General features: G+C 63.6%; 1 protein-coding gene across 2 annotated transcripts; it reads left to right on the forward strand.

The window, feature by feature from the left end:
- Positions 1–335: 335 nt before the first annotated feature.
- THBS3 (thrombospondin 3) lies at positions 336–17,135 on the forward strand. Of its 2 annotated transcripts, none has more exons than XM_039513392.1 (23): positions 336–552; positions 3,345–3,551; positions 3,889–4,145; positions 4,281–4,383; positions 5,443–5,469; positions 6,012–6,094; positions 6,569–6,620; positions 6,726–6,874; positions 7,292–7,432; positions 8,881–8,958; positions 9,050–9,202; positions 9,576–9,686; positions 10,008–10,115; positions 10,518–10,677; positions 10,905–11,023; positions 12,397–12,449; positions 12,951–13,144; positions 13,603–13,781; positions 14,062–14,110; positions 14,450–14,646; positions 14,817–14,989; positions 15,857–15,996; positions 16,631–17,135. In XM_039513392.1, exons 1-23 carry the CDS (start codon positions 474–476, stop codon positions 16,687–16,689), a joined length of 2,871 nt encoding a protein of 956 aa, XP_039369326.1. In that variant the 5' UTR covers positions 336–473; the 3' UTR covers positions 16,690–17,135. The 2 variants fall into 2 exon arrangements, with proteins under 2 accessions (XP_039369326.1, XP_039369327.1); XM_039513393.1 differs by lacking the exon at positions 336–552 and adding an exon at positions 734–753.
- The last annotated feature ends 10,659 nt before the right edge of the window (positions 17,136–27,794 follow it).

Below are 27,794 nucleotides of genomic sequence, written 5' to 3' on the forward strand. Positions count from 1 at the left end.
CGCAGCAGAGACCCAGCGCACCCCAGGAGGCAGCAGCCCCCGGGTGCCCGCAGCAAAGACCCAGCGCACCCCAGGGGGCAGCAGCCCCCGGGTGCCCGCAGCAGAGACCCAGCGCACCCCAGGGTGCGGCAGCCCCCGGGTGCCCGCAGCAGAGACCCAGCGCACCCCAGGGTGCGGCAGCCCCCGGGTGCCCGCAGCAGAGACCCAGCGCACCCTGCCCCGTGCCGCTGCGCGCTGCTGACAGCCGGGGGCCGGGCTCCCCGCGGCGTGGGAGGGGAAGAGGCCTGCGAGCCAGCTGGCCTGGCGGCGGCTCAAACCTCCGAAGCCGGGCTGCGTGCTCCGGGTCCCCGCGAGGAGCGCCCCTGATTGACGGCTCTTTGTTTCCGCCCGCCATCCCCCGCCCCCAAGCAGCGGCGCTCGGGGCTCCGGCGCGTCTCCTGGGCTTCCCCCGCGCGCAGGGGCTGGGGAGCAGCATGGAGAAGGGGGCGCTCTGCGGGCTGCTGGCGCTGCTCGTCCTCGGCGCGTCCAGCTCCGCCAGGCAGCAGCTGCAAGGTAAGCGGGGCCCCCCGTGCCCCAGCCCGGGGGAGGTGCGGGCTGCGGGCTGGGACTGCCCGGTCCTGCCCCGCCCCGGGCGGCTGCAGCCTGCTGCGCTCCAGGGAGGCAGAGGGATCCCCGAGTGTGTTTCGGCTTCAGCCTGCCGGGCGCGGAGCCGGGCGGGCAGCGAGGGACTGGAGCCGGGCGCTGCGCCCTGGGGTAAGGGAGAGACCGCCCCGAAGATCTGCCCGTCTCCTGGGGGGACCTGCCTGCCCGGGCCGGGGCCGTGTGGAACCTGGAGCTGCAGGATGGTGCCAGGGATGCTGCAGCGAATGGATGGGGTGTGGGGTTGTGAGGAACTGCAAGGGCTGGAGATGCTGGGGTTAGGGGCCGGCGCGGGGGGGCAGGGGGCCGAGGGCCGAGATGGACTTTCTGGGAGCTGCAGGCTGGGGAAGTTGGAAATCCTGGGTATAGGGGGATGGGGTCACTGAGGTGTCTGGGAGCCATGGGGCCCGGGAACTGGCTGGGATTTGGGGAGCGGAGGGGCTGGGAAAGGGCAGATGATAGGAGCAGCGTGTTGCCCCACACCCCTGCCCAGCCTCTCCTCTGTATCCCCTTCCTGTGAGCTGAGGAGTGGAGGAGCCTGGGATTCACACGCCCCACCGTCCCAGCCAGTGGCTTCCAACTCTGCAGCAGAAGGAGCTGTCAAGAGCTCCTGGAACCCTCCTTCCCCAGCCGGGACAGCCCATCTGCGCTCAGCTCCGCGGCAGCAGGCTGGTGGGGAGCAGCATGCCGGCTGGAACCTGGATTCCTGACCTCCCTGGGAGGTCTGGCACTAGGGACTGTGGACAGCTACAAGTGTCTGGGTCTCTGTGCTGCAGTACAGAAGGACATTCTTCCCCCCAAGCCTGGAAACCACAGAGCAGCCTGCAGTGTGGTGCTGCTGGAGGGACTGGGGGGTCCATCCGGGACAGGGTGTTGCCCACAGCGCTCTGCAGGGACTAGTGGCGGGGAACCAGACCAAAGGCTGTGTATAAACCTATCAATCTAAATATTCAGCCGGTAGCTGAGAGCTAAGCCAATGCCTCTGGTTCCAGACCTGCAGCTCCATGGAGCACACTGGTGGGTGCAGCCAAGTGCTAGCAAAGGGACTGGCTGGTTCCGGAGCAGCCCGTGGTCGGAGTTCAGAGGGGCTGTCAGGATAGGTATTATTCAGGGGTGCTCATTGGCCAGGAGGAACCCATAGGCCTGGGGTCAGAGTTCAGAGGTGCTCAAAGGGTCAAGGTGCTAGATGTCTAGGATACAGCCTGAGGTCAGAGTTCAAAGGGCTGGGTCACAGTTCGTTCGGGCTTTGATCAGAGTCACATCAGAAAGGAGGCCCCTCTGTTGGTGACCCGGAGTGCCAGCCTGAGCCAGCTGGGACGTTCAAGGAGCTTCCTGTCAGGGCTGGATTTGAGGGGCTGCTGGTTGAGCTCACCTCATGCAGGGAAACTCATCGGGGGCACAAGCTACACCCTGCTGCTCCGGATTCCCCTGCAGAAGGAGCAGGCGGCATCTCAGGGTGCGTTGGGGTATCTGTGTGCCCCACGCACACGATGTCATTGTTAAAGATTCTGTGGGGTTTTCCAGGGTGCCGCTGGTGTAGGACAGCTGCCAGGTCGTACCCCAGAGGTAGCTGAATCAGCTGAGGGATCCCTGTATTCAGTATCCAGGACTTCCCATCTCCAGTGTGCTTTTCGGACCTGCACTGGTGACCCTCCTAGCTCCGTTGGGTGGGGGGCAAGTCTCAGTCTCACCCCTTTCACAGGCGAGGGGGCTGCAGTGGAGAGGTGGAGAGGGAGACCGTAGCAAGGACAGGATCTGAAATCTGGAGCACCAGGCTCCCGGTCGCTCTGGAGCAGGCTGTTCGGAGTCTGGTGGATGGAAGGGGGGTGGGCACCCGCTGCGGTTTTCACAGAGGCAGGTCCTATGGCCACTGAACCTTTAGTCCAGACGAGTGCATTGCTGGTGGAGACATGCCAGGCAGTAGGACCGGCAGCGGTAACCCCCCTGCCCCATTCCAGCATCTCTGTGGCTTGGCCTCCCTGCTGCCTGTTTGTGAGGGGCTCCCAGGACCGGACCCGGCTGTTTCCAGAGGTGGCTGGGCCTGTGCCCCGGGAGCGCCTGGGCCGGGACCGCGCTGAACGGTGTTAGGGTTGCCACAGCCACCAGCCCGTCTGCCTGCGATGCCGGAGCGCCACCTTGTGGGGAGTGCTCCCCCGCTCTGCCAAGCCGGCACCTTTCCACGGGGCTGCCACCGCCCAGGCTTGGTCTCCCTGTGGCCAGTGCTCCGTGCTCCCACGCGAGAGGCCTCCTCGTGCTGGGTGCTTCAGCGGCCAGGCCCCTGCGGCTCTACAGCAATTTCTCCTGCACTGATGCAAGGGAGGAAGAGTGACCTGGGCAGGGAAGATGAGGGGGGATCCTGGGGGCGCCGACGAGCTGGAGAGGAGGCCCTGATCCTGGCTCAGGCAGAATGGAAAGGATGCCAGCCCTCCAGGGCAGGAACTGCAGCCTCTGAGCTCTGCTCTGCCAGGCAGTCACCCCCCTGGAGGTAGAGTGGGTTTGCTCTGTTTGCATCTGTCCATCTCTGGAGTTTGCAGCGTGTCCTTCGCTGCCCTCTTTGACCTGCCATGCCCCTAGCGGGGGAAGCTTTTCAACATCTCCCCAAGCGCTGTGCTCCCTCGCCCGGGGGTGACGGGCAAGTCCTGGGTTAGGCTCTCTGCAGGTACCTTTGCCTGTTGGTGCGATTGCCTGTTCTCTCCTCCCTGCAGTCCTAGACCTGCTGACGGTGACTGAGACCCGGCACATGGCCAGTGTGGCAGACAAGATCAGGACCCAGCTACTGGCAGTTGATGACATTTACCTTCTCTCCACCTTCCGCCTGCCCCCCAAGCAGGGCGGGCTGCTCTTCGGCCTGTACTCCAAAAAGGACAACACCCGGTGGCTGGAAGCCTCCGTCATTGGGAAAATCAACAAAGGTAAGGGGGGTGCTGAGCCAGGGACGGGGGTGCCTGTTGGGAGATGGGAGGCCTCTGGGCTTGTGCCTGTCTCAGGCCCCAGAAGAGAAGTGGACAGGTGGGGTGTATGGGGGCAGTACACGCAGGGAGCTGGCAATACAGGCGTCCCAGCAAGGCAGGGTGGGCTCTGCGGGGAGGGGAAACCCTGGAGGTTGCATCAGTGGACCTGGCCGTCAAGACGGGCCGTCTGCTGGGTCGGGTACATTGGCTGGCATGGGCGTGCTGGGCAGAGCATGCCCATCCCCTGGGGGTCCCCACCCTGTGGAGAAACCCTCATGGCCGGTCCTTTGCTCGGCAGTGCTCGTGCGCTACATGCGGGAAGATGGCAAGGTGCACTCCGTCAACCTGCAGCACGCCAGCGTGGCGGACGGGCGGAGCCACACGGTGATCGTGCGGCTGAGCGGCCTGCGTGGGGACAGCCTGGCCATGGAGCTCTACGTGGACTGCAAGCAGGTGGACTCCAGCGTGGGGCTGCCCGAGGTGATGATCCTGCCCCAGGCCGAGGTGGAGTCGGTTGAGGTGCGCACAGGGCAGAAGGCCTATCAGAAGATGCAGGTGAGCGAAAGGGGGGTGCAGGCTGGGAACTGCGGGGCTGCAGGAGCCCAGTGCTGGAGGCGGCCGTGTCCCACGGGTACCAGGACCAGGGCAGTGGGACCCCAGAGACTGAGCCTTTTTCTTTTTGTGGATCAGGGGTTCGTGGAGTCAATGAAGCTGATTCTAGGAGGGTCCATGAGCCGAGTTGGGGCCCTGAGCGAATGTCCCTTCCAAGGGGATGAATCCATCCAGAACGCAGGTAACTTCAGGAGGCACCGCAGGGGCACACATGGGCTGCACACACGTATGTCATACACCCCACATGGGCACCGCAGGGGCGCACATGGGCTGCACACACGTATGTCATACACCCAACATGGGCACCGCAGGGGCGCACGTGGGCTGCACACACGTATGTCATACACCCAACACAGGCTCACATAGGCTGCACACACATATGTCATACACCCCACATGGGCACCGCAGGGGCGCACATGGGCTGCACACACGTATGTCATACACCCAACACAGGCGCACATGGGCTGCACACACGTATGTCATACACCCCACATGGGCACCGCAGGGGCGCACATGGGCTGCACACACGTATGTCATACACCCCACATGGGCACCGCAGGGGCGCACATGGGCTGCACACACGTATGTCATACACCCAACACAGGCGCACATAGGCTGCACACACGTATGTCATACACCCCACATGAGCACCGCATGGACACACTGTCATACATTCAACACGGGCACTGCACAGACACACACACACACACGTTACATACTGAACAAGGGCTCCTGACTGGCACATACGGGGGTCCAGGTACACATAGACGTGTGTGTTACATATTGAACAGGGGCAACGGCAGGGACATGGACAGAATCCGAGCCATGCGTGTTACACATGGAAAGCAGGTGACCCAGACGTGTGTGTCACGTAGGAAAAACAGGTGGCCACAAGCTCACGCACACACAGGTTGCTGAGAGAGTCCGTCAGGCAAAGCACAACTGGGTGGTGCCACTTCCTCCTCCTCCAGCACCTGACGCCACCAGGGCAGGCTCTCCCCAGCAGCCTCCTCCTGGAGGGCGCGAGGCCTCGAGCCACCTGCAAACTTTCCTGTGGGGCTCTGGGGCATTCATCATCTCTGGTCCCTTGGCGTTCGAGGGAGGGGCGATGCTGCAGCCTGGCAGGCTGCTGTTGGCTTCCATCCGGCCAGCAGCCACCCCTGAGCCGTGGCCTCGTGCCCCAGGAAGACAGGTGATGTGCTAGCCAGACTAACTTCTCCTCCTGTCTCTTCCCTTGCAGTGACCGGGGTGCTAAACTCCATCCTGGGTGAGTTGCTGGCTGCTCATCACCCTCCCACCCCCTGGGGTCTGGGGAGCCGCTTGTGGGCAGCTGGAGGCCTCAGGGATGCCGGGCGGGGAAGGGGAATCGTGCAGCTGTCTAGTGACCTCGCCTTTTGCCCAGCCACATCTTGGCACAAACACTGCCAGAGCCACAAATGCAATGAGTTTGGGGGTCTCAGCCTGCTCCCTTGTCCACAGCATAAGGCCACTGAGCAGGAGTGTTATCCTGTGCTCAGAAGACCCAGGGTTGGGATAGCAGGAGCACTAGCAGGGCTGTGTGGGATGCAACTCGGCCCTGGTCTGCGTTGCTCGGCCCTGGCCCTGTCTGTCTTGGCAGGTCTGGTGAAGAACCAGGAGCCCAGGGTTGACTCGGGGTTTGTCCCTGGTGGGCTCGGCTCCTACTGGCCACTAGGTGGTGGTGTCTGCCCTTCCCGTGGGCTCAGGGTGGCAGTGGGCAGAGTGGTCCCCAGCCAGTGGCCCCCAGAGTCTTTGCCCTGGACCCTGACCGTGTCCTTTGTGTGTGGGCAGGTGAGCAGGCCAAAGCCCTGGTCACTCAGCTAACCCTCTTCAACCGGATCCTGGGGGAGCTGCGAGCGGACATCCGCGACCAGGTGAGTCAGCTTCGGGGGCCGGGGCTCCCGGCGCCAGGGCGGCCCCTTGCTATGGCCGGATCGGCAGAGTCTGGATGTGGCCTTTAGCCCGACTCTCGCCCTGGCCCTGCGCATTGGCAGGGGGTTGGGTGCTGGGGTGGAGTCCGGGGTAGGGAGGGAGGCAGGGCACAGGCGGGGTCACTAAACGTAACCACAGCCGGGAGCCAGGCGACTTCCCATTGCTTCACCTGCCCCCCGCTCCCAGATTGGTTCCCGTGGCCCCACCCCCTCCCAGACTGACCCACCTGGCCCCTTCCCCTCTCTCTGGGGTGTGAAGAAGGTTCTTGTGCCCTTAACTGGGCCCTGTAGTGGCATTTGGGGGCGCAGCATCTCCCCCTCTTGCTGCCCAATGCGGGTACTGTCTGGCCTGCAGACTGTGCCCTGCCCGGCGCCCAGGTCCCTGGCTCTGACACCCTCCATTCGGCTGCCTTGCAGGTGAAGGAGATGTCTCTGATCCGGAACACCATCATGGAGTGCCAGGTCTGCGGTGAGTGCCTGGGCCCTGGGGGAGCTGGCGCCCACCTTGGGGGTCCCCTTCCCTGTGCTGGGCCGGCCAGCTGACCTGCCCCCCCGCCCCCGGCTCTGTCTGCAGGGTTCCACGAGCACCGCTCTCGCTGCAGCCCCAGCCCCTGCTTCGCTGGCGTCGACTGTATGGAGACGTACGAGTACCCCGGGTACCGCTGTGGGCCCTGCCCGCCCGGCTTTGAGGGCAACGGCACCCACTGTGCCGACATCAATGAGGTGAGAGCACCCCTCGCCGCGCCCCTGGGGCCAGCGTCTCTGCACAGCTAGCAGCAGGGGCTCACGGGGGCACAGGAGACACCACCCCGTCCGCCCCCAGCACACAATGGGGCTCCATTACCTTCTGGCTCCAGGCTCAGGGAAGCACCTCTGTGCCACAGCTGCCCATTAGAGTCCCAGCATCCCCCAGGGCCTGCCTGCAGGCTGTGCCTCTAGGGAGGGTGTCGGGACCCCACTGCTCACCAGCTCCCATCTGGCGAGGGCTGGTGATCCTGCAGATCCCCGGCTCTCACAGTGGGGAGTCTCAGCTTTCGGTGAAAACAGAATTTCTAGCCATGGTGTCTGCGGGAAGCACTGGGGAAAGTCACCCAAATGATCCGCTCCCCATGGGCCTCATGCCATCTCTCTGTCTCACAGTGTGGTTATGCAGACCCCTGCTTCCCGGGCTCCAAGTGCATGAACAGCGCGCCTGGCTTCCGCTGCGAGCCCTGTCCTCGCGGGTACAAGGGGAACCTCATCTCTGGCGTGGGCACAGACTATGCCAAGGCCAGCAAGCAGGTGAGTGCAGCACCTCCACGCCGGCCCTGCTGCCGGCAGCTCCGTGCAGCTGGGAGCCTCTGGAGAGCGCAGGAGGCGGGTGCGGCTGGGAGCGGGTTCCCCGAGCAGGCTCTGTGCCCAGCCTGTGGCAATGGGTGCTGTGGGGAGACGTAGCCTTGTGGGGGGATCTGGGGAGGGTGAGACAGTACGAGGCAAGGGGCCGAGTGATGGTCTCCACCTGTTGGGCCTGGTCTCCCCCCAGCAATTCCGGAGGGGAGCCTGCGGGGAACACTCAGCTGGGGAGGGGCAGAGTCCCTCTGGGGAGATGGCATTGCTGTGTAACTGGGGGCGTTACGCTGCTGATGGGCCCTGGGCCGGGCCCAGCCTAGGAACCACTTGCCCCTGTGCGCTCAGAAGCACCTGGAGGAGCCGCAGGCAGGGAGAAGCCAATGAGGGCCTGAGCTTGAGGCCCATGGGTGCAGGGTGAGGTCTATAGCTGCATGCCCTGGGACCCCTGAGAGCAGGGAGGGTTGGGGGCCTGCAGAAGCCAGGCAGGGCGCGGGGTCCCTGTGGTGTCGGGCTGGGGGGGTCCCTGTGCTTGCCAAGGATGGTGCAGGGTCGCTGTGGTGCCAGGAATGGTGTGGGGTCCCCGTGGTGCTGGGGGGAGAAGGGGGGCACGGGTTCCCTGTGGAGCTGGTGTGTGTGTGTGTCCCCCTGGTGCTGGGAGAGGTGTGGGTGCCCCATGGTGCTGGAGGGAGTGTCCCCGTGGTGCTGGGGGGGGGTGCAGGTTCCCCGTGGTGCTGGGGTAGGGGGGTCCCCATGGTGCTGGGGGTGGCGCGGGTTCCCTGTGGAGCTGGGGTCCCTGTGGTGCCGGGGTGTGTGCGGGGTCCCCATGGTGCTGGGGGAGGCGCGGGTTCCCTGTGGAGCTGGGGTGTGTGTGTGTCCCCCTGGTGCTGGGAGAGGTGTGGGTGCCCCATGGTGCTGGGGAGTGTCCCCGTGGTGCTGGGGCCCATGGTGCTGGGGAGGCGCGGGTTCCCTGTGGAGCTGGGGTGTGTGTGTCCCCTGGTGCTGGGAGAGGTGTGGGTGCCCCATGGTGCTGGGGAGTGTCCCGTGGTGCTGGGGTGCAGGTTCCCCATGGTGCTGGGTGGGGGTCCCCATGGTTCTGGGGTGTGTGTGTGTCCCTGGTGCTGGGAGAGGTGTGGGTGCCCCGTGGTGCTGGGGGAGGCGCGGGTTCCCCGTGGTGCTGGGGGGAGTGTCCCTGTGGTGCTGGGGGTGGGTGCGAGTTCTCCGTGGTGCTGGGGTAGGGGGGTCTCTGTGGTGCTGGGAGGGGCACGGGTTCCCCGTGGTGCTGGGGTGGGGGGTCCCCGTGGTGCTGGGGGGTGTCCCCGTGGTGCATACCCATGCTGGGGAAGGCACAGGGTCCCCAGGGGCCCGTGCCACTAAGTGACCGTCTCTCTGGGCTGCTGCAGGTTTGTACAGATATTGACGAATGTAACGATGGCAACAATGGCGGCTGCGACCCGAACTCCATCTGCACCAACACGGTGGTGAGTAGCACCTGCCCCCTTGCCCGCATTGAGCGGCCTGGGCCGGGGCTGCCTGGACGCGTCTCACCTGCTCGGCCCCGTCTCCCTGCAGGGCTCCTACAGGTGCGGGCCGTGTAAGGCTGGGTTCCTGGGGAACCAGACGCTGGGCTGCGTCCCACAGAAATCCTGCAGCAGCCCCACCCACAACCCCTGTGACATCAACGGCTACTGCATGTTCGAGCGGAACGGCGCCGTCTCCTGTGCGGTGAGTGCAGGGGGGCAGAACCAGGGCAGGGCCCAGTGAGCATGGGGAGGGGGCAGAGCCGGGGCAGGACCCAGTGAGCATGGGCAGGGGGCAGAGCCGGGGCAGGACCCAGTGAGCATGGGCGGGGGGCAGAGCCGGGGCAGGACCCAGTGAGCATGGGCGGGGGGCAGAGCCGGGGCAGGACCCAGTGAGTGCTGCGGGGCGGGGGCGGGGGCAGAGCCGGGACAGGACCCAGTGAGCATGGTGGGGGGCAGAGCTGGGGCAGGACCCAGTGAGTGCTGTGGCGGGGGGGCGGGGGTCAGACATGGCTGGTTGCTCCCTGTGGGCCCCTTCCCCACATGACGGCTCCCGCTTTCCCCACCTCTCCCTCCAGTGCAACGTGGGCTGGGCTGGGAACGGGAACGTGTGTGGGCGGGACACGGACATCGATGGCTACCCAGACGAGCCGCTGCCCTGCATCGACAATGACAAGCACTGCCAGCAGGTGGGGAGCTGAGACGAGGGGGGCTGGTGGGGGGAGACGCATCCCTGGGGCAAGGGGGGCTGGTGGGGAAGTATCCACCCCTGAGGCAAGGGGGACTGGTGGGGTGGGGACTCCAGCCCCCCGGGGCAAGGGGGGTCAGTGGGGGGGACCCAGTCCTGGGGTCTGGAGGCTGGCCGTGGGACCCTGCCCTGGGAGGGGTGCAGCAGAGAGAGCACTGGGGGTTCCAGGTTCCAGGCTGGTTGGAGCTGGTGGCGGGGGGCGGGGGGTGCTGCTAGCGACAGGATTGCTGCCCCTGGCTCTAACACGGGTTCCCCACTCCAGGACAACTGTCGGGTGACGCCCAACTCCGGGCAGGAGGACGCTGACAATGACGGCGTCGGGGACCAGTGTGATGACGACGCGGATGGGGACGGCATCAAGAATGTGGAGGTGCCCTAGTGCTGCGCCCTGGGCTCCGTCCCTGGCACTTGGTCTGGGTGGGGGCAGGCGTCCCACAGACCCCCTGCCATGGCGCCCAGGGAATGGGGCTTTCTGCTTGTGTGGGCTCTCAGGCGAGAGCCCCCATTGATGACACCTATGACGGTGTCCCCCAGCATGGTGGGGGCAGGATCTGTCCTTCACCTCCCTCCCCCCAGCTGGGATGGGGGTCTCTCCCCATTCCCCTGTCGCAGTGACAGAGGTCTCTCCCCATTCCTCCCCTGGGCTGTGAGGGGGGTCTCTCTTCCTGTCCCCCAGCTGGGATGGAGTCTCTCCATGCCCCCCCACAGTGGAGATGAGGGGGTCTCTCCCCATCTCCCCCCAGTGATGGGGGTTTCTCTCTCTCTCTCACAGGACAACTGCCGACTCTTCCCCAACAAAGACCAGCAGAACTCAGACACAGACTCCTTCGGGGATGCCTGTGACAACTGCCCCAACGTACCCAACAACGACCAGCGGGACACGGACAGCAATGGTGAGGGGGATGCCTGTGACAACGACATCGACGGGGATGGTGAGTGAGGGGAGCTGGGGGCTGGGCCAGGAGGGGGCTGGTGGGAGGCCTGGGGAGCCTGGGGAGACGGGGACTGGGCTGGGAGGGGTTGGGCCGGTGGGAGGCCTGCGGGGTGGTGGGGCTGCCGGGAGGCCTGGGGGCTGGCCCGGGGGGGCTGGCAGCTATGTGGGGCAGGGGCTTGTGGGCAGTGCCCATTCTCACACACACACACTGCTGTCCCTCAACAGGGATCCCCAATGTTCTCGATAACTGCCCCAAGGTGCCCAACCCGCTGCAGACGGACCGGGATGAGGATGGCGTCGGGGATGCCTGTGACAGCTGCCCTGAAATGAGCAACCCCACTCAGGTATGGGGCCGGGTGGCACTGACCCTGCCATGCCCGCCCCCCGGCTGCCAGGGTGTCACGGAGTGTGGGGGAATCAGGGCCCTGCACCCCCCACTTCCTGCAATTCACCATGACTCTCAGCCAGCCAGTAACACAGCAGGTTTATTAGATGACAGGAACACAGTCCCAAGCAGGGCTCGTAGGTACAACCAGGATCCCTCCGCCAGGGCAAGGAGCTTAGACCCCAGATTTGGGGTTCTCTGCCTCTTCCCAGCCAGCCCCAAACTGAAACCCAAAACCCCTCCAGCAGGCTCTCTCCTCTCCTTTCCTCCCCCTCTCCCTTTATCCAGTTTCCCCAGCAAAGGAGTCGACTCCCCACCCCCTCCTGGCTCAGGTCACAGGCTCAGGTACTGTCCCCCACCTAAAGTCACCCCTGCTCTCCCCTCCGCCATGCAGACAGTTCCAGTAAAACTAAACGACATTCCCAGGTCAGTCCACCCCGCTCCCTCCTGCGTCACACGGGGCCACAGGCTATGAGCTAGAGGGGGACCACGGACTATCTAGTCTGGCTGCAGCCCCCAGCCCTGGTTCTCTCCACGGGCTCCCAAGGGCGAGTCCAGCTGAGCTATGACTCCTGCTTAGAGGCTCTTTCTCCTGGAGGGGGCAGCACACCCAGCGAGTAGCTGCATGCACACGGTGCAGCCTCGTCAGAGCAAGCCAGCGTTTATTAATCACCTGGAATCCAGCCCTGGCAAGCGCAGGTCAGCGTGGCGAAGCCAGGCTGCAGACACAGCCAGAGCTGGGAAGGAAACTACCCGATACCCCAGGCTCTTCTGGGATCCATTCTGGGGCTCCCCTGCCCCAGCCTCGGGAGCAACCTTAACACAGACCCCTCACATCTCATGCCCTGGTGCTGTGTCCCCCTCTTCCCCTGCCTCGGCTGCAGGCGTTCACAGCTAATGTCCCGGTCGGTTGCTGAGGCTGCTGTTCTCTCCATTCATACGTGGACAGTCCTTGGTAGTTCGTTCACACCCGCCCAGGGCCTGCACGTGTGCCTCCAGCACCTGGCTTCTAGTCCTTTGTCCCACTGAGTGCGCAAACGGAATCACCGTATAGTGTTCAATAAAATGTTACCAAAAATTTACACATTTTCTACACCCCGACTACTGGGATACCTGGGAGCCCCCTCTCCCTCAGTAGCTGGGGGTGCCTGGGGCAGGGAACCCCCTCTCCCCCAGTAGCTGGAGTGCCATTGGGGTGGATGGGGCAGGGAGCCCCTTCTCCCCCAGTAGCTGGGGTCCCATTGGGGTGGCTGGGGCAAGGACCCCCCTCACTACCAATCAGGGCTGTCCCTCGGAGGTTCCTTGCTGAACTCGAGCTCTGGTCTCTTTCAGACAGATGCGGACAGCGACCTGGTGGGAGACGTCTGTGACACCAATGAGGACAGGTGGGTGCCCATGTCCCGTCCCTGCCCTGCCCAGCAGAGACTGGCTGGAGGGGGCAGCTATTGGCTTTCCTGCCTCTGTCCCTCACTGGCAGGAGGGAAGCACGGGTCCCTGCGGGGCAGCAGGGCTCTCTAGGGGGCAGTGGGAGTCCCTCAGGACTCATAGACTTTAAGGTCAGAAGAGACCATTATGATCATCTAGTCTGACCTCCTGCACAACGCAGGCCACAGAATCTCGTCCATCCACTTCTATAACAAACCCCTAACCTATGTCTGAGTTATTGAAGTCCTCAAATTGTGGAGTTGGGATAGCGAGAGCCTAGGGGGATATGGGGGTGGCAGGGGCCCTGGGGGGAGTCCATTGGGGAAATTTGGGGTCCCAGAGGGAGGTGAGCATCACTGGGGGGCATGAGGGGCTTAGAGGAGGTCGTGGGGGGTCTCGGGGGATCCGTGGGTCCCTGTGTTGTGCTCCACACACACTCATCCCGCTCTCCGTCCGCTCAGCGATGGGGACGGGCACCAGGACACCAAGGACAACTGTGCCGAGATCCCCAACAGCTCCCAGCTGGACTCGGACAATGACGGGCTGGGGGACGAGTGTGACAACGATGACGACAACGACGGCATCCCCGATTACATGGCGCCCGGCCCCGACAACTGCCGCCTCATCCCCAACCCCAACCAGAAGGACTCGGACGGTGAGCGGCCCAGCCTGGCAGGGAGCAGCACGGCTCAGGCCTGGGTGACTCGAAGGAGCCAGCCGCCTCTGCAATGCGGACATGGGGGCTGCTGCCACACAGACTGCACCACTTTGGCCCAGGAAACAGGCCCTGCTCAGACAGGCATTTCCTGGCCACTGGAACCGCGTCCGCCCAGGGCTCTGCTGGCATGGAAATGTCACCCAGAGTCAGCCCCCAACTGGCAGCTACAGCACCGAGTGCCAGGCTGGCCAGAAGCTTTGTTGCTCCCACGCCCTAGAGCCCAGTGAGCTGGAGGCTGAGCCCCCCTGCTCTGTCCTGCGCCCTCCCCTGGTGCCGTGTGCTCTGCCCCGCACCCTTCCCTCCCCTCCCCTGGCACCCACACCTTCCCCCTGCTTTGCACATGTGGGTGCCTGCCCACGGCCTTTCCCATGACCAGCTGCGTGCTGTGTGCTCAGGGAACGGTGTGGGCGACGTCTGTGAGGAGGATTTCGACAATGACACTGTGGTGGACCAGCTGGACGTGTGTCCGGAGAGCGCCGAGGTGACGCTGACCGACTTCCGGGCCTACCAGACCGTCATCCTCGACCCCGAAGGGGATGCCCAGATCGACCCCAACTGGGTGGTTCTCAATCAGGTACAGCTGCGCCAGGTGCCCCCTCGTGGGGCAGGGAGTATGTGGCCTGTGTGAGCTGCATGGGAGACCCAGCCCTATCTCCTGTTCACCAACTGGTGCCTGGGGCACACAGCACTGGGGAGGGTGAAAGCAGGGAACAGCGTGGGGAGCTCCTCCCTGCAAACAGAAGGGACCATGGCTGGGGCAGTGTGTGGGGCCAGAGAAGTGCTGGCCCTGGGGCAGGGCGCTTGGAGCTGTACTTACAGAGACTGAAAGTCACATCCAACATCTCTCCTTCCAGGGCATGGAGATTGTACAGACCATGAACAGTGACCCAGGCCTGGCAGTAGGTAGGTGGGTTTTCCTTTGCCCAATGTTCCCATGCCCCTGTTGGTCTCTGCAGCAAGTTACACCTCCCCACCTCCCTCTCCTCTCTCCCCTTTTCCCTCATCAGCTGAGATTTAAGGTCCAGGCTCCCCACTCCCCCCACAAGCGTGACCTCTGGGTCCCGGAGCCAGAGACAGAAGATGAAGGCTGGGAGGCAGCAGGCTGCTGCGGTGATGCTGGACAAGGCCTTGTCTCACCATGGCCAGTCCCCCAACTGGACCACTGAGGTCCCTTCCCCTCTTGCCCAGGTAGCCCAGCTGTGGTTGCCCCTTGCTAACTCTCCACCCTGCCCTTGTGCACAGGCTACACGGCCTTCAATGGGGTGGACTTCGAGGGCACCTTTCACGTTAACACCATCACGGATGACGACTACGCCGGCTTCATCTTCAGCTACCAGGACAGCGCCAGTTTCTACGTGGTGATGTGGAAGCAGACAGAGCAGACGTACTGGCAGGCGACGCCCTTCCGGGCAGTGGCCGAGCCAGGTCTACAGCTCAAGGTCCGTGCTGGGCAGCTGGGAGGCTGCATGGGAACCCCCGGGCCTGGACACAGCATCAGGCGGCCAGCTGAGTCCAGTAGATGCTGTCCCTGCCCCACTGTGGGCATCCTAGTCCTCATCCTCCACCCTTGGGATCCCTCTCCACTAACTCTCCTGCCCGCTTCCCACAGGCCGTGAAGTCCAAGAATGGCCCCGGGGAGCACCTGCGCAACGCCCTGTGGCACACAGGCCACACCCCAGATCAGGTCCGGCTCCTCTGGAAAGACCCCCGCAACGTGGGCTGGAAAGATAAGACCTCCTATCGATGGCAGCTCACACACAGGCCCCAGGTGGGCTACATCAGGTGAGGACGGGGAGGAGCAGGCCCAGAGCCCAGCAGTATGAGCGGGGCGGGCACGGAGAGCACATACCCCACTAGGGATAGTGTGGCTGGCGGGGGTGTCCCAGCCCCCTGCGGGTTTGGTGGGGCCCCAGTGGGTATAATGGGGCTAGCAGGGTGGGTCCCAGCACCCTGTTGGTTTGGTGGGGCCCCCAGTGGATATAGTGGGGCTGGCAGGGGGATCCCAGCACCCACAGGTTTCATGGGGCCCCAGTGGGGATAGTTCAGCTGGTGGGGGTGTCCCAGCACCCTGTGGGTTTGGTGGAGCCCCAGTGGAGCTGGCGGGGGGACCCTGGAGCCCTGTGGGTTTGGTGGGGCCCTCAGTGGGGATAGTGGGGTTGGCGGGGGGACCCCGGAGCCCATTCTCAGGGCAGGGGGCCCCACTGGAAGCTGGGCCCAGGAGGACGGCCATGCAAGGCAGTTTCCTTTTTAACCAGGCCACCGCACTGGTTGGCAGCTCCTGTAGGGTGGGTGGGGGACGTGTTTGTGCAGCTCAGCGCCTGGGAACCGGCCCCCCCAGCCCAGTGCTGACTCCATTCACAAGCTGGGCCTCAGCGGCCATTGTCCCTGTCACCATAGCAACCAATCCCTGCTCGGAATGCTCCGGCCCAGCAAAGGCCTTTCACATGCAAACAGGCCGAACAATGGGGCCCGGAGAGGCCAGGTGCTGGGGCCTGAGAATGTCCCTTCCTGAGCCCTGGGGGGTAGCCTGGGAGCTGGCTGTCCCCCAAGGGGTGCCCCCCTCCTCCATACATGGCCCCCCAGGTCTCGCCGGCCAGTGCCCCCACCCCGTGGCACTATGCTCACCGGGCCTGGCCCATCTCTCCCCAGGGTGCGGCTCTATGAGGGACCCCGTCTGGTGGCCGACTCTGGGGTGATCATCGACACCACCATGCGGGGCGGGCGGCTGGGCGTCTTCTGCTTTTCCCAGGAGAACATTATCTGGTCCAATCTGCAGTATCGGTGCAATGGTGAGCATGGCGGGGCGGAGGGCATGCTGGCTCCAGGATTCAGCACCGAAGCCCGTCTGCCCTGCTCTGTGACCTGCCCAGGCAGGGAGGGTTTGGGTGGGGGTGGGGCCCTCCCACACCTGGGCTGCACTAGGGGTTGTGCCAGGCAGCGCCCATGCAGCCGCGGTGTCAAGAACTCGACAAGGCTCTTCTCAGCATAGAGCGTTCGGATTTTATTGACGTTCTGCCAGGGATGGGGGGCTCAGACTCCGGGCCCCTCCACTGGGGTTGCTGAGGGCACCGGTGTAGGTGCTGATCTCTGTGATGTGGGGAGCTGCAGCTCGCTTAGGGGTCACTAAAGGGCATTCACTCACTGGTGACCCAGAGTCAGATCAGAGCCAGCACCCCAGAAGGAAAGGTCTGTGTCCCATTCCCCTGAGCCAGCTGAGCCCCCCTCCCCCCCCCGCTGGGCCTGCATCAGACCTGGCACCCCCTAGAGGGGAAAGCCCCTGTGTCCCACTCCCTGAGCCAGAGGGAGGCATGAACCCATAGGATCAGGGTGTAGGAGCCCCTATGGGGCAAAGTGCCCAGTGATCCCTGTTTCCGGGTTCCCCCTGCATTTGCCGTCATCCTCTCTCTCTCTCCTACCTGGCAGACACGATCCCAGGAGACTTTGAGCCTTTCCGCCGATTCCTGCTGGAGGGCCGTGAGTGAGGCAGCCTCCTTCCCCAGCCACTCCCAGGACCTCTCCAAGTGCGTCACCAAGGGACTTCTTGTGGCCTCCACAGCCTCCTCCCTGAGCTGGGCCTCGGCCTCTCCCTGTCTGTGGCCCACAGGCCTCCATGCTGTCCAGACCCGGGTACTGGAACCCATCGGACCTTGCGTTGTGCCTGCCCAGCCCAGCTGGGCCTGTCTCCCCCTCAGCAGGATAACCAAAGCACACCCCCTCGCCAGGACCCAGCCTCATGGGGCTCTGTAGCTGGGCATTGAGCAAAGGACCGCAAGGCAACTGGTGTGTCTGCTGGTGGATTGGGGCCATCAGGCGAGCTTCTCCAGTTGGTACTGCTAGTGCCTAAAGCACCCGCCCCTCAGCCCTGGCGCTCCTTCTCCTGCTGGAACCTTCACCCTGAGTCTGGCCATAAAGTTCTGATTGTTTTCTACCCTGTGCGCCTTGTTTCTGGGTGGGGTGGGGGGGCAGGGTGAGGAGACAGAGGGCAGATCGACCCCAGCACTTGCAGCTGCTTGCCTTGTAGATCCCAGTATCCCCTGGGTTCACCGGGGCCCTGTTTCCCATTTGAAGCTTGTCCAGGGCTGGTGGGAATGCTGGGATCTCTCTGGGATGCTGCTGGCTGCAGAGAGGAACCTAGACTATGTCCTCTTTGCTGACATGCACTTCCAGTCTTACTGCGGTTTCTAGCCTGTACTGGCAGGGCACTGCTGGGAGGAAGCTCGCAGCACTGAGGTCTCAGCTAGGCACTGAGAGGGCGCTGCTGTTGGGAAGTGTGTGGCGCCTGGGTCCTCAGCCGGAAACTGACAGCACACTGTTGGGAGGAAGTTTGCAGCACTGGGAATCGTGACAGGCCACTGCTGGAAGAAGCTCACACTCATGGTAAGTCAGCCCTGGCAGGAGGGGTAACCAGTCCCTTGCCAAGGAACCTGTTCCAGGACGGGGCGCTCGTCTCCTTGCTGAGCGGCTCAAACCCCTTCTGACTCCGGCCGGGACGAGTGCAATGCCTCTGAAAGATAGTCATGCCAATTACAGCTCTCCCAACCTTAGAACGAAAGGGACCGGCTCCCCCCCGCGGGGCTAGGGAGCAGTGAGCGAGGCCAGGCAGGAGAGGGCGGCTCTGGAGCTTAGGGTGAGCCCAAGGAGGCAGGAGGCCGGGACGAGTGCAATATTGGTTGGTGATAGAACAACACTGCACAGCATCCCGTCCCTCCTGCGGCCCTGGAAGGAGGTGCCAACCGCAGCCCTTCGCCCGAGCAACATCTCACCTCCGCTGGGCTCATCCTCTCGGGCTCCCCCTGCTCCAGGGGGTAGCGCCTGGCTCCACGGCTTCTCCTGGCCCCGGGGTCGAGGCTGGGCCCCAGCTGACAGCTCCTGGGAAAGTTCAGGAATTACTGATCCCCCCGGCACAGGCCCAGGGCTCTCTGAGGACCCAGGCAGGCCAGAACCGCCCCAGCCAGGGGGGAGACCTGCCTGGAGCCAGTGGGTCCCAGTGCAGCTAGGTTCCGCAGCCCCGTCCAGACCCACTAGGTCCCTGCGCTCCAACGCACCCTGGCTCTGTGGGAATTCGGTTAAATAATCAGAGTTACTGTTGCCATGGAGACAAGTGTCCCAGCAACAGGGCTGAATGCAGGTCACAATGAGCAGCTGAGCCCGCAGCTTCCCCTCCCCCCAGGGCAGCCCAGCCTGGAGCCCAGGTCCCCAGGGAAAGGACCCCCCCTTACCTGCCTCACGCCCCCAGCCAGGCAGAGGAGCAGGGAGACCCAGCCCTCCTGTGCCGGCCCCGGGCTGCTCTCTGCACCCCATCCCGGCTCCGGGCACCTGCCTGGACTGGGTCCTGCCTCCTTCCCCTCCAAACTCTGCAGCCCTGAGTGCGAGGAGCGCCCAGCCCCGGGCTCCGGCCCCAGCCGCAGCAACAATGGAAATGCCAAGTCGCCTGAGTTCACTGAGGCATGGAGAGTCCCCTCTTAAAAGGGCAACGCGCTCCCACCGGCCTGGGACTGAACCAACCCACTGGGGATAGCCCAGCTGCCCGGCCTGGCAGTGGGTCTAGACTGTGCCCTGCGGGCTGCTCCCCAGGGTTCTGCCCAGGCCAGTTTTCAACAGTGCAAGCCAGGGGGCTTCCAGCCTTTGTCCGGGGGGGTGGCGGGGCCACAGCCCTTCCCTGCCATGCCCTGGTGCAAGGGACGGGGTACAGTCAGGTGGTTATGCCCCCACTCCACACCCCCCCATGCACAGGAGATGGGGCTGAGGACCTGCTGGAGGCATTCAGTGCCACCTCCTAGTCACCAGGGGCTGCCATGTCCCTGTCCGGTCTAGGCGGCAGGGTCCACAGGTGGGTGTCACCTGTACTGGAGAAGCGGGGGCTTGTCACCATTTTGAGCTCCTGCCAAACCGCACTGATGGGATGGAGCGGCTCATCACCACCTGTAGTTAACATTATCTCATGCTTTCTGTGATAAGACTATTTTCAATTGCTTGTAACTTTACCAAATTTAGGCTGTTTTGGCTGCAATTTCCCAGGCTGAGCATCTGCTTTAGGCTGAATTTTTCTGGAAATTTTCAGCAAAAACAGTTCAGTTATTTCTGAGAATGAGGTTATGGGAAAATACATCACCCATGTTTCACCCGTGTTACAAATTTCTTACAATTGCTTCAGTGAGAAGCTCTAGTGCCCCCATGCTTTGGTGCAGGGACTTGTCATTTGGTCTTTGTGTCGGGGAGGGGCCTTTTGCTGTCCCCATGAAAGTGGGCCCAGATCTGCCCATTATAAACCTCTGACAATATGCACAAGGCTCATCAGAAGCTGGTAGCTACATTCTCCAAATGTTCCATCTGCACTGAGTCTGCTCCACCCCCCATGCCCCAGCTCCTACAGGGCAACTGGCCTCAGAACGGGACTTTCTCTGCAATTGCTCCTTCCAAACCCCAAAGCCACAGAATAGCACAACCGAGGGCAGAGAGATTGTCTCTCCCATGCGCTCTGTGCCCTTCCGCCACCCGCACTAGCCTCAGGCAGCCTGGAGGAGACATAGAGCCCTGTTGTAAGACCGGAGACAATACTCACCTGCAGAACCTGGCATGGAACCCAGGATTCCTGAGTCTCAGGCTTGGTCTACACTAGAGATTACTTCGGTATAATTTATGGTGCTCAGGGCTGTGAATAATCCACCTCCAGCATGACATAAATTACACCAACCTAAGTGCCAGTGTGGATGTGCTACGTCAGTGGGAGAGCTGCTCCTGGAGGTGGATTTATTATGCCAATGAGAGAGCTGTCTCCTGTCAGCATAGAGCGTCTTCGACATGGGGAAGTCAGACAATAATTGTTTAATGAGAGCAGACATTGAGGTTTGAAAAGTTAAAGCTTTATACCCATTAAAACACAAATGATCAACATCACATGTCAAAATATACAAGGTAAATATCCTAAAATCAACCAGCAGTTTTTGTAATTTGCCTAGTTATAAATTCCAATAACTGCTGAGGGCAATAGTTGTCATTGGTTTGTGTGTGTATTATGACATAGATGTTTACCAATATTTACCCATTTAAAAAAAATGTATTCCTTCCAAGCCTTTAACTAATCAATCACAGACTAGTTTTTGCACACCAGCCGAGCCAGCCCTGGATCGCACTGTGTGCGTTTCAGTGTCAGTACATGCTTCCCAGCTGCCCCTCCCTCACAGGCGGTTCCTTCTGGTAAGAAGCACAAACACTCTCATGGTTTGCAAGTGTTGGTGCTGACGAGGTGAGGGTGGAGTCTGGCTCAATGGCTTAAGGGCTTTTGGGAAGCCATTCCAAGGGCAAGGGCAGAGGCGTCACACCCCTCCCCCACACCCAGTGGGTGACGAACGGCTCATGTGACAGCACGTTCCCAGAACTGGTGCTCACGGGGGGGCCAGGCACTGCCCCAGCACCTGCTGATCTTGGAGGGCTCAGCGCTTAGCAAGGTGAAGGCACATTTCAGGGTGTCCAAACCCAGCCAAGCAGCTTGGGCTGGCAGGCTGGGAGCCGGGTTCTGTTCCTGAAGGTTTGAGAAACCCAGGTGCCTCCCATCTTACTGCAGGTCTCTGGTATAGTAACAGGGAGACTGAAGTCTCCTTTGGCCCCCAGGAGCGTGGGGTTGCTCCAGGCCCAAGGCAGGGTCCATTGGTAGGAAGTGTGAGAAAACAGCAGGTTAGCTGGAGAAAACCTGCAACATGTAGATCTGAGACTGGGCCCATTGGTGCGTGCGAGTGTGCAGAGATGGGCTAGCCCCGCCAGTGGGCCCTGGGGAGCCGCCGGGGGGCGGTGCTGGGGAGCCGCCGGGGGGTGGTGCTGGGGAGCCGCTGGGGGAGCGGTGCTGGGGGCTGGGCCCCCAGAGGGTGCTGGAGAGCTGCCTGTGGGGTGTGCTGGGAGCTGGGCCCCCAGAGGGCGCTGGGGAGCTGCCAGTGGCAGTGTTGGGGGCTGGGCCCCCAGAGGGCGCTGGGGAGCTGCCAGGGGGGCGGTGCTGGGGGCTGGGCCCCCAGAGGGCGCTGGGGAGCTGCCAGTGGCAGTGCTGGGAGCTGGGCCCCCAGAGGGCGCTGGGGAGCCGCCGGGGGGGCGGTGCTGGGGGCTGGGCCCCCAGAGGGTGCTGGGGAGCCGCCGGGGGGGCAGTGCTGGGGGCTGGGCCCCCAGAGGGTGCTGGGGAGCCGCCGGGGGGGCGGTGCTGGGAGCTGGGCCCCCAGAGGCACTGGGCAGCGGCCAGTGGGAGTGTAGCCGCCGGGGGGGCCGGTGATGGGGGGTGGGCCCCCAGAGGCACTGGGGAGCTGCCAGTGGTAGTGTTGGGGGCTGGGCCCCCAAAGGGCGCTGGGGAGCCGCCGGGGGGGGCGGTGCTGGGGGCTGGGCCCCCAGAGGCACTGGGGAGCTGCCAGTGGTAGTGTTGGGGCGGTGCTGGGGCTGGGCCCCAGAGGCACTGGGGAGCTGCCAGTGGTAGTGTGGCGCTGGGAGCCGCCGGGGCGGTGCTGGGGCTGGGCCCCCAGAGGCACTGGGGAGCTGCCAGTGGTAGTGTTGGGGGCTGGGCCCCCAGAGGCACTGGGGAGCTGCCAGTGGCAGTGTTGGGGGCTGGGCCCCCAGAGGGCGCTGGGGAGCCGCCGGGGGGGCGGTGCTGGGGGCTGGGCCCCCAGAGGGCGCTGGGGAGCCGCCGGGGGGGGGGGCGGTGCTGGGGGTTGGGCCAGTGAGTAGAGTTGGAAGTTTACAGTTGATGGCAGGCAAATTAAATTTACACACACAAAACACCATTTTAAGGGGTGTCTGTGCCCTGGTTCCTGCCTTGCTCCCTGCGGGGCATCTCCTCAGCAACGCTGGACACCATGCGCATCACCCCTGCCCTCTGCTCCCTCCCCGGCCTCCCAAAGAGCAGAGCCTAGTTCAAGGTCCCGTGTCACGGCGCCTCCTGGCCTGGTCCCAGGGTATCTAGAAGATTGAGACTTTCAGGGGGCGGGGTGGAGTCTCACACATCTGCCTAATGCTGGGTATTTACACCTTCCTGTGCAGCACCTGGTGTTGCCCCATCCAAGAGAGACACTGACGGACCTCAGGTCTGACCCAGTCTGACTGTTCCTAAACACAGACCCCCTGCCCTGCGGGGAGGCAGAGAGAGAAAATGAACCACATGGGACACGTTAGTCAGTTGCAGTGTTGTAGCAGGGCTGGTCCCAGCGGACAAGGTGGGTGAGGTAATAGCTTTCACTGGACCTATGTCTGAGCTGTGGAAGGTACCAGCCTTCGAGCTACAGAGCGTAGGCAGAGCTCTGTGTAGTTCAGATGTTGGTCCAATACTAAATATTACCCCACCACCCTGTCTCCCTCCGATGTTAGTGTCACGGACTCACAGATCATGGCCACTCGTGGCCCCGTGCGGTCCGTGGGGGGTGCCGCTTTCAGTGCGACAGCCCTTCTCGGGGGTCCACTCTCCCGGGGTCAGGCCCCTCCACCTCCTGGAGCCGCAGCTCTCTGAGCCTCAGCACGTCTGTCTCTGCCGTGGGCCCCCTCAGGGAGTCCCCTCGCTCTGGGCCCCCTGGGCCTCGACGCCCCCCCGCCCCGTTCTCTCGCCCAGAGTGACTCTCAGCCAGTGTAACAGGGTTTATTGAGCGTCTGAACCCAGCACAGGAAACTCTCCGTGCCTCAGGCCTGGCCTCCCTCAGCACATCCCAGTCCCCCTGCATCCAGGTGGGCTCTGCCTGCTCCCCCTCTCCAGCCCCGAGCCCCCCTGCTTCCCAGCTGGGCCTCCGAAACCACAGGCCCCAAGCCCCCTCTGTCCATTGGCTTCTCTCCAGGTAAACAGGGTCGTAAACTGGGGCCTGGGTCTCCTCTCAGCCTCCTCTGGCCCCTCTGGCTGGAACTGGCTGGTCAGGTCACCGGGGTCCTCTCCCCACAGCCCATTGTCCTCCCACTGGCCAGAACCGGCTGTGACTCCTGAGCCGGGTCTCGGTCCCCAGGTCACCAGTCGCTGGGGTCTCCATCCTCCAGCCCATCGGCCGGCGTCCCAATTCCCTCTCCGGTCCTTTGTACCAACAAACTCCCTCTCCCCTCACCTTGTTAAACCAGTAACACCCGGGCTCCCTCTGCATGCAACCTACTGGAAAACACAGAGAAACCAAGAGACCCCCCCACTTTGTCACAGTTAGTCATGGTGCTCGGTGTGCTGATGGTTTTTGTTGCCCTTCTCTGCCCCTTTCCCAGTGCTAACACATCTTTCTGAGATGGGGCGACCAGCCCCGCAGGCAGTGTTCAGGTGTGTGTGTGTGTGGGGGGGGTACCAGGGATTTACATAATGCCATTATGGTATTTACTGCCTCACTGTCTATCCCCTTCCCTAGCAGGGCCCAGCACCATGTTCTCTGCTTAGCCGGCTGCTGCGCACTGAGCACACGTTTCCAGAGATCCAGGCACCATGAAGCGGCTGGTGCTGAGTGAGGGGCCAGGCCCCGAACTGGCCAGTCTTGGGGTTACTCGCTCAGGCTCAGACTCACCTGCACTTCAGTGACCCCAGCGGCCAGGTGAGCTGCTGTGAACACAAACATGCCCAGTAGGTGGCAGTGTCGCTCGACCAATGAGCTGCTGTCATTGCAGAACAGGTGCCACAGGGATGTGGGGGGGTGGGGGCAGGAGGGGAGGAGCTCACCGGATACCCCCTCCTCCCACGGTTACACTATTGGAGGGGGGGACAAGACCAGGGCAGGGGGCAGATAGACATGGGCAGGGCAGGAGGTGTAGCGAGCATGGGGCAGATAGACATGGGCAGGGCAGGAGGTGTAGCGGGCATGGGGCAGATAGGCATGGGCAGGGCAGGAGGTGTAGCGGGCATGGGGCTGACAGACATGGCCGGGGTGGGGGGTGTGTAGCAGGCATGGGGCTTACAGACATGGCCGGGGTGCGTGTGTACCGGGTATGGGGCAGATAGACATGGCCAGGGAGGGAGTGTAGCGGGCATGGGGCAGATAGACATGGGCAGGGCGGGGGGTGTAGCAGGCATGGGGCAGATAGACATGGCCAGGGGTGTGTGTAGCGGGCATGGGGCAGATAGGCATGGGCAGGGCAGGGGGTGTAGCGAACATGGGGCAGACAGACATGGCCGGGGTGGGGGTGTAGCAGGCCTGGGGCAGAGAGACATGGCGGGGGGGTGTAGCAGGCATGGGGCAGACAGACATGGGCAGGGGGGGTGTAGCGGGCATGGGGCAGACAGACATGGCCAGGGTGGGAGTGTAGCAGGCATGGGGCAGATAGACATGGCCAGGGGGGGTGTAGCAGGCATGGGGCAGACAGACATGGGCAGGGCAGGGGGTGTAGCAGGCATGGGGCTGACAGACATGGGCAGGGCAGGGGGTGTAGCAGGCATGGGGCAGACAGACATGGCCGGGGTGGGGGTGTAGCAGGCATGGGGCAGACAGACATGGCCGGGGTGGGGGTGTAGCAGGCATGGGGCAGATAGACATGGCCAGGGAGGGAGTGTAGCGGGCATGGGGCAGACAGACATGGGCAGGGCAGGGGGTGTAGCGGGCATGGGGCAGACAGACATGGCTGGGGTGGGGGTGTAGCGGGCATGGGGCAGACAGACATGGGCAGGGCAGAGAGCAGGGGAGAGATAGGGAGAGGCACTAGCCTCGGCCCTCCCCTTGCAGCCTGTGTCCATCCCCCGCCCCCGTCTGACCCCCCTCACCCCGTTGCCGGGAATGAGGCAGCGAGAAGGGAGGGCTGGTTACAAAGGAGCTCACCCCCCCCCCCGTTGGAGAGGTCTGGTCCTTCCCCTCCCCCTGCCAGCATATCTCAGTCACCCACTGCCGGGGGGCAGATCATTTTCACCCCACAGCTGGGGACTGGGATTTCCGTAATTGCTCCAACCCAGCCAGGTGCTCAGCGATCTGGGCAGGTTCCTCAGGGCCTTGTAGCTCGGGGGCGAGGGCAGCCCCCAGGGGAATTTGCTTTTCCCCGATCCGCCAGCCACACCCTTGGCTTGTGCCCAGGCTCAGCACCCGGTGCCTGCCGGCGGCTCCTGCGGGGCAGTGCTCACGTTCAGGAGCGTCCTTGGATCATCTGAATCTGCATAATCTCTTCCCTTGTTTGCTTTTATTACTGCGCCCTCCTGCCAGCCCAGTCAGCTGAGTTTCCTTTTTCTCCAGGGCTAAAGGGCTTTGGGCACTTTGCTGGGTAAGTGCTGCACCTGGTGGACTGTCTGTGTTTGCAGACCAAGGACACAGAAGGCTTCCAGTGCTGCTATTTCAAGCGCACTGGGTGGCATCTGTTCTTATCGGCCTGGCTAGTGCAGCAGGGGCTCATTCTGCACCTGCCTAGGAAACGAGATTTCAGTGTGAACCTTGGGCACTCGCTAACCTTCTATGTCCAGGGGTCACGCTGTGCTCAGCACCTGCCTTTGTACATCTAGCATGAGACCCAGGCGGACCCTGCTTCTGCCTCGTCTCCCTCAGAGCTCTGGCCGCCCGAGGTGCAGACGGGCCTGGATTTTGCAGCTCTTTGCTGTTTGTGCAGGGGGGACGTGCTTCCGGCACTGCTGCGTTTCTTCCATGAGCCGCTCCTGCCCTGTGAGCTCAGCATGGTGTGATGGTGGCCTCCACAGACGCGTGGTCTCTGCTCTCCCCCTCCACCGTATCCCATTTTCATGCTGGGGCACCAGCACTGCTCAGCCTGGCAGCAGTTCTGTTTCCCTGGGCTGCCACGTCCCTTTGGGAAGCGCTGGCCCTGCAAATCTCTGCTGGTTGTTGGTCTCAGCTCAGCCCACCTGGTAGCTGTTCAAACCCAGCTGCCCTGGCGTCATTCCGCAGCGTAGCGCGTGCTGGGCTGCCCCGGCCCCGCATGTCTTTGCCCAGAGGTGCCCCCTTCTCCTGAGCAGGCCCAGCCTTGCCCTGCTCCTGCTGGACTCTCCCCACATTGTGAGTGCAGCACCCGGCCCCAGCCCACCCCAGTCCAGCACAGAGACCTCATGCCCAGTGCTGGGCTCGTCAGGCGCCTTCTGTGGGGCCCGGCCAGATCCTGTGCTCCTGGAGTCTCCCTGGGCCTGCCCCCTCCTGATTCCTGTAGCTGATTCCCAGCTCGCCTCGCCTCTTGGATCCCACGCCCAGTGCAGCCAGGTGGGTGCCCTGGGGTGGCAGTGGGACACGGGCGGGCAGGATTCGCATGCCACACTCCCAGCTCTGGCGGCTGGCCGCGGGCCCGGGGCTCCCGTATGGAGACAGCCCCCTCCCCCATGATCTCCCCCAGCCCTGCCCCGGCGTGGCGTCAACAGCCCTGTCCTGCTCATGATGTGCCTGGGGAAAGCTACTTTTTCCTTTTTCCTTGTTTCAGTTGGTTAATTCCTGCTCTCGCTCCCTCCCTGTTAGCAAACATGAGCTCCATGTCACCGACTCCCCTGACGACACCCGGGGGGCTGGGAGTCTGTGCGGCCGTGGCTGGCACCGTGGTCCGGCAAGGGCTCTGGGCAGGGGGCCTTGTTCCCCAGTTCCTGGGCTGCCGACCAGGCCCCGTATCCCCCCTGCCCAGGTGCTGGGAACTCCAGCGACACACAAGCCCCAGCCCCACATGGACTCAGAGCAGGTGGGGCAGGGAATCGGGGGCTCAGCACAGAACTCTCTGCTGCCACTGGGCACCCCTTCCCCAGGGCGCCCTCGGCGTGGGCCTGGGTCACCAAGTCAGATGCAAGGGGCATGATGGCGGCTTCTGGCCAGAAGCAGGGAGGGGGCAGAGGCCCTAGTGCCAGCAGAGGGAGACAGTCAAGCCAGCCCCAGAACCATGGCAGGTGGGAGCCTGGGGGGGGGGCTCGTGCCCAGCAGCGCGAGGGCTGCTGGCACTTGGCAGGGTGGGCACCCACCTGGGCATGCCCTGGGGATTACACCGTGAATCTGGGGCAGGTGAGGGGAGCCCAGGGCCAGACAATAGCTGGCGCCTGGATTTTAACCCCACACTGGGCGTGAGCTGGGGAGGGGACCAGGCGGCCGGCCGAGCAGCACCAAGGCCCCCAAGGCATCTGGGTGGCAAAGCCAAGGGGCTGCAGGGACCCTCCCATCCTCCGCCTCCCCCTCCCCCCCAGTTCCTGGTTCCCCTCTGGCCCAGCTCTGGAGCTGTGGTTCAAGGCCAGGGCTGAGCCTGGGTGGGACGGGGGAATCAGACCCCCCCATTCCTCCAGCCTCGGGCTTCTGCCCCATTCTCCACCCAGTGGGGCCTTTCCCCAGCCCCAGTTCAGGGCCATCCCCTGGCCCTCGCCGAGCCCCTGTGCTGGGGACACTGCAGGGGTTTGTTCTCTGACCTTTCCATGCTCATCTCCTAGGGAGGGCGGGTGAGGCAGGGCCGGGGCTGAGGTTTTGGGGGCAGGGCCCCAGGGCTGGGGGTGCCCTGGGGAGGGCAGGGCCCTAGGACCAGCACAGACCTGGGCGACACCGAGCGAGCTCCTGGGAGTGTCCCCAGCCCGCTGAGTGAGGCCCCACCTGCTCGCAGGTGCTGCTATAAAGCTCCAGCCGCAGAGCCGCTGCCAGTTCCTGATTCCTGGATTGTCAAGAGCCCTGCGGGCTAACGGGAGGTGCAGCCCCGTCGAGCGAGGCAGAGACAGAGCCCGGTGCTG

Source organism: Mauremys reevesii, linkage group 24 (genome assembly GCF_016161935.1).
Source record: "Mauremys reevesii isolate NIE-2019 linkage group 24, ASM1616193v1, whole genome shotgun sequence".
Classification (NCBI taxonomy): Eukaryota; Metazoa; Chordata; order Testudines; family Geoemydidae; genus Mauremys; species Mauremys reevesii.

What these genes read in the sequence shown, in the direction of transcription:
- THBS3 (XM_039513392.1), top strand. Translation starts at nt 474, where the DNA reads ATGGAGAAGGGGGCGCTCTGCGGGCTGCTGGCGCTGCTCGTCCTCGGC. An exon ending in CAACGACATCGACGGGGATG is followed by an intron (nt 10,678 to 10,904) that starts GTGAGTGAGGGG and finishes GTCCCTCAACAG; the next exon opens with GGATCCCCAATGTTCTCGAT. An exon ending in TGTGACACCAATGAGGACAG is followed by an intron (nt 12,450 to 12,950) that starts GTGGGTGCCCAT and finishes CCGTCCGCTCAG; the next exon opens with CGATGGGGACGGGCACCAGG.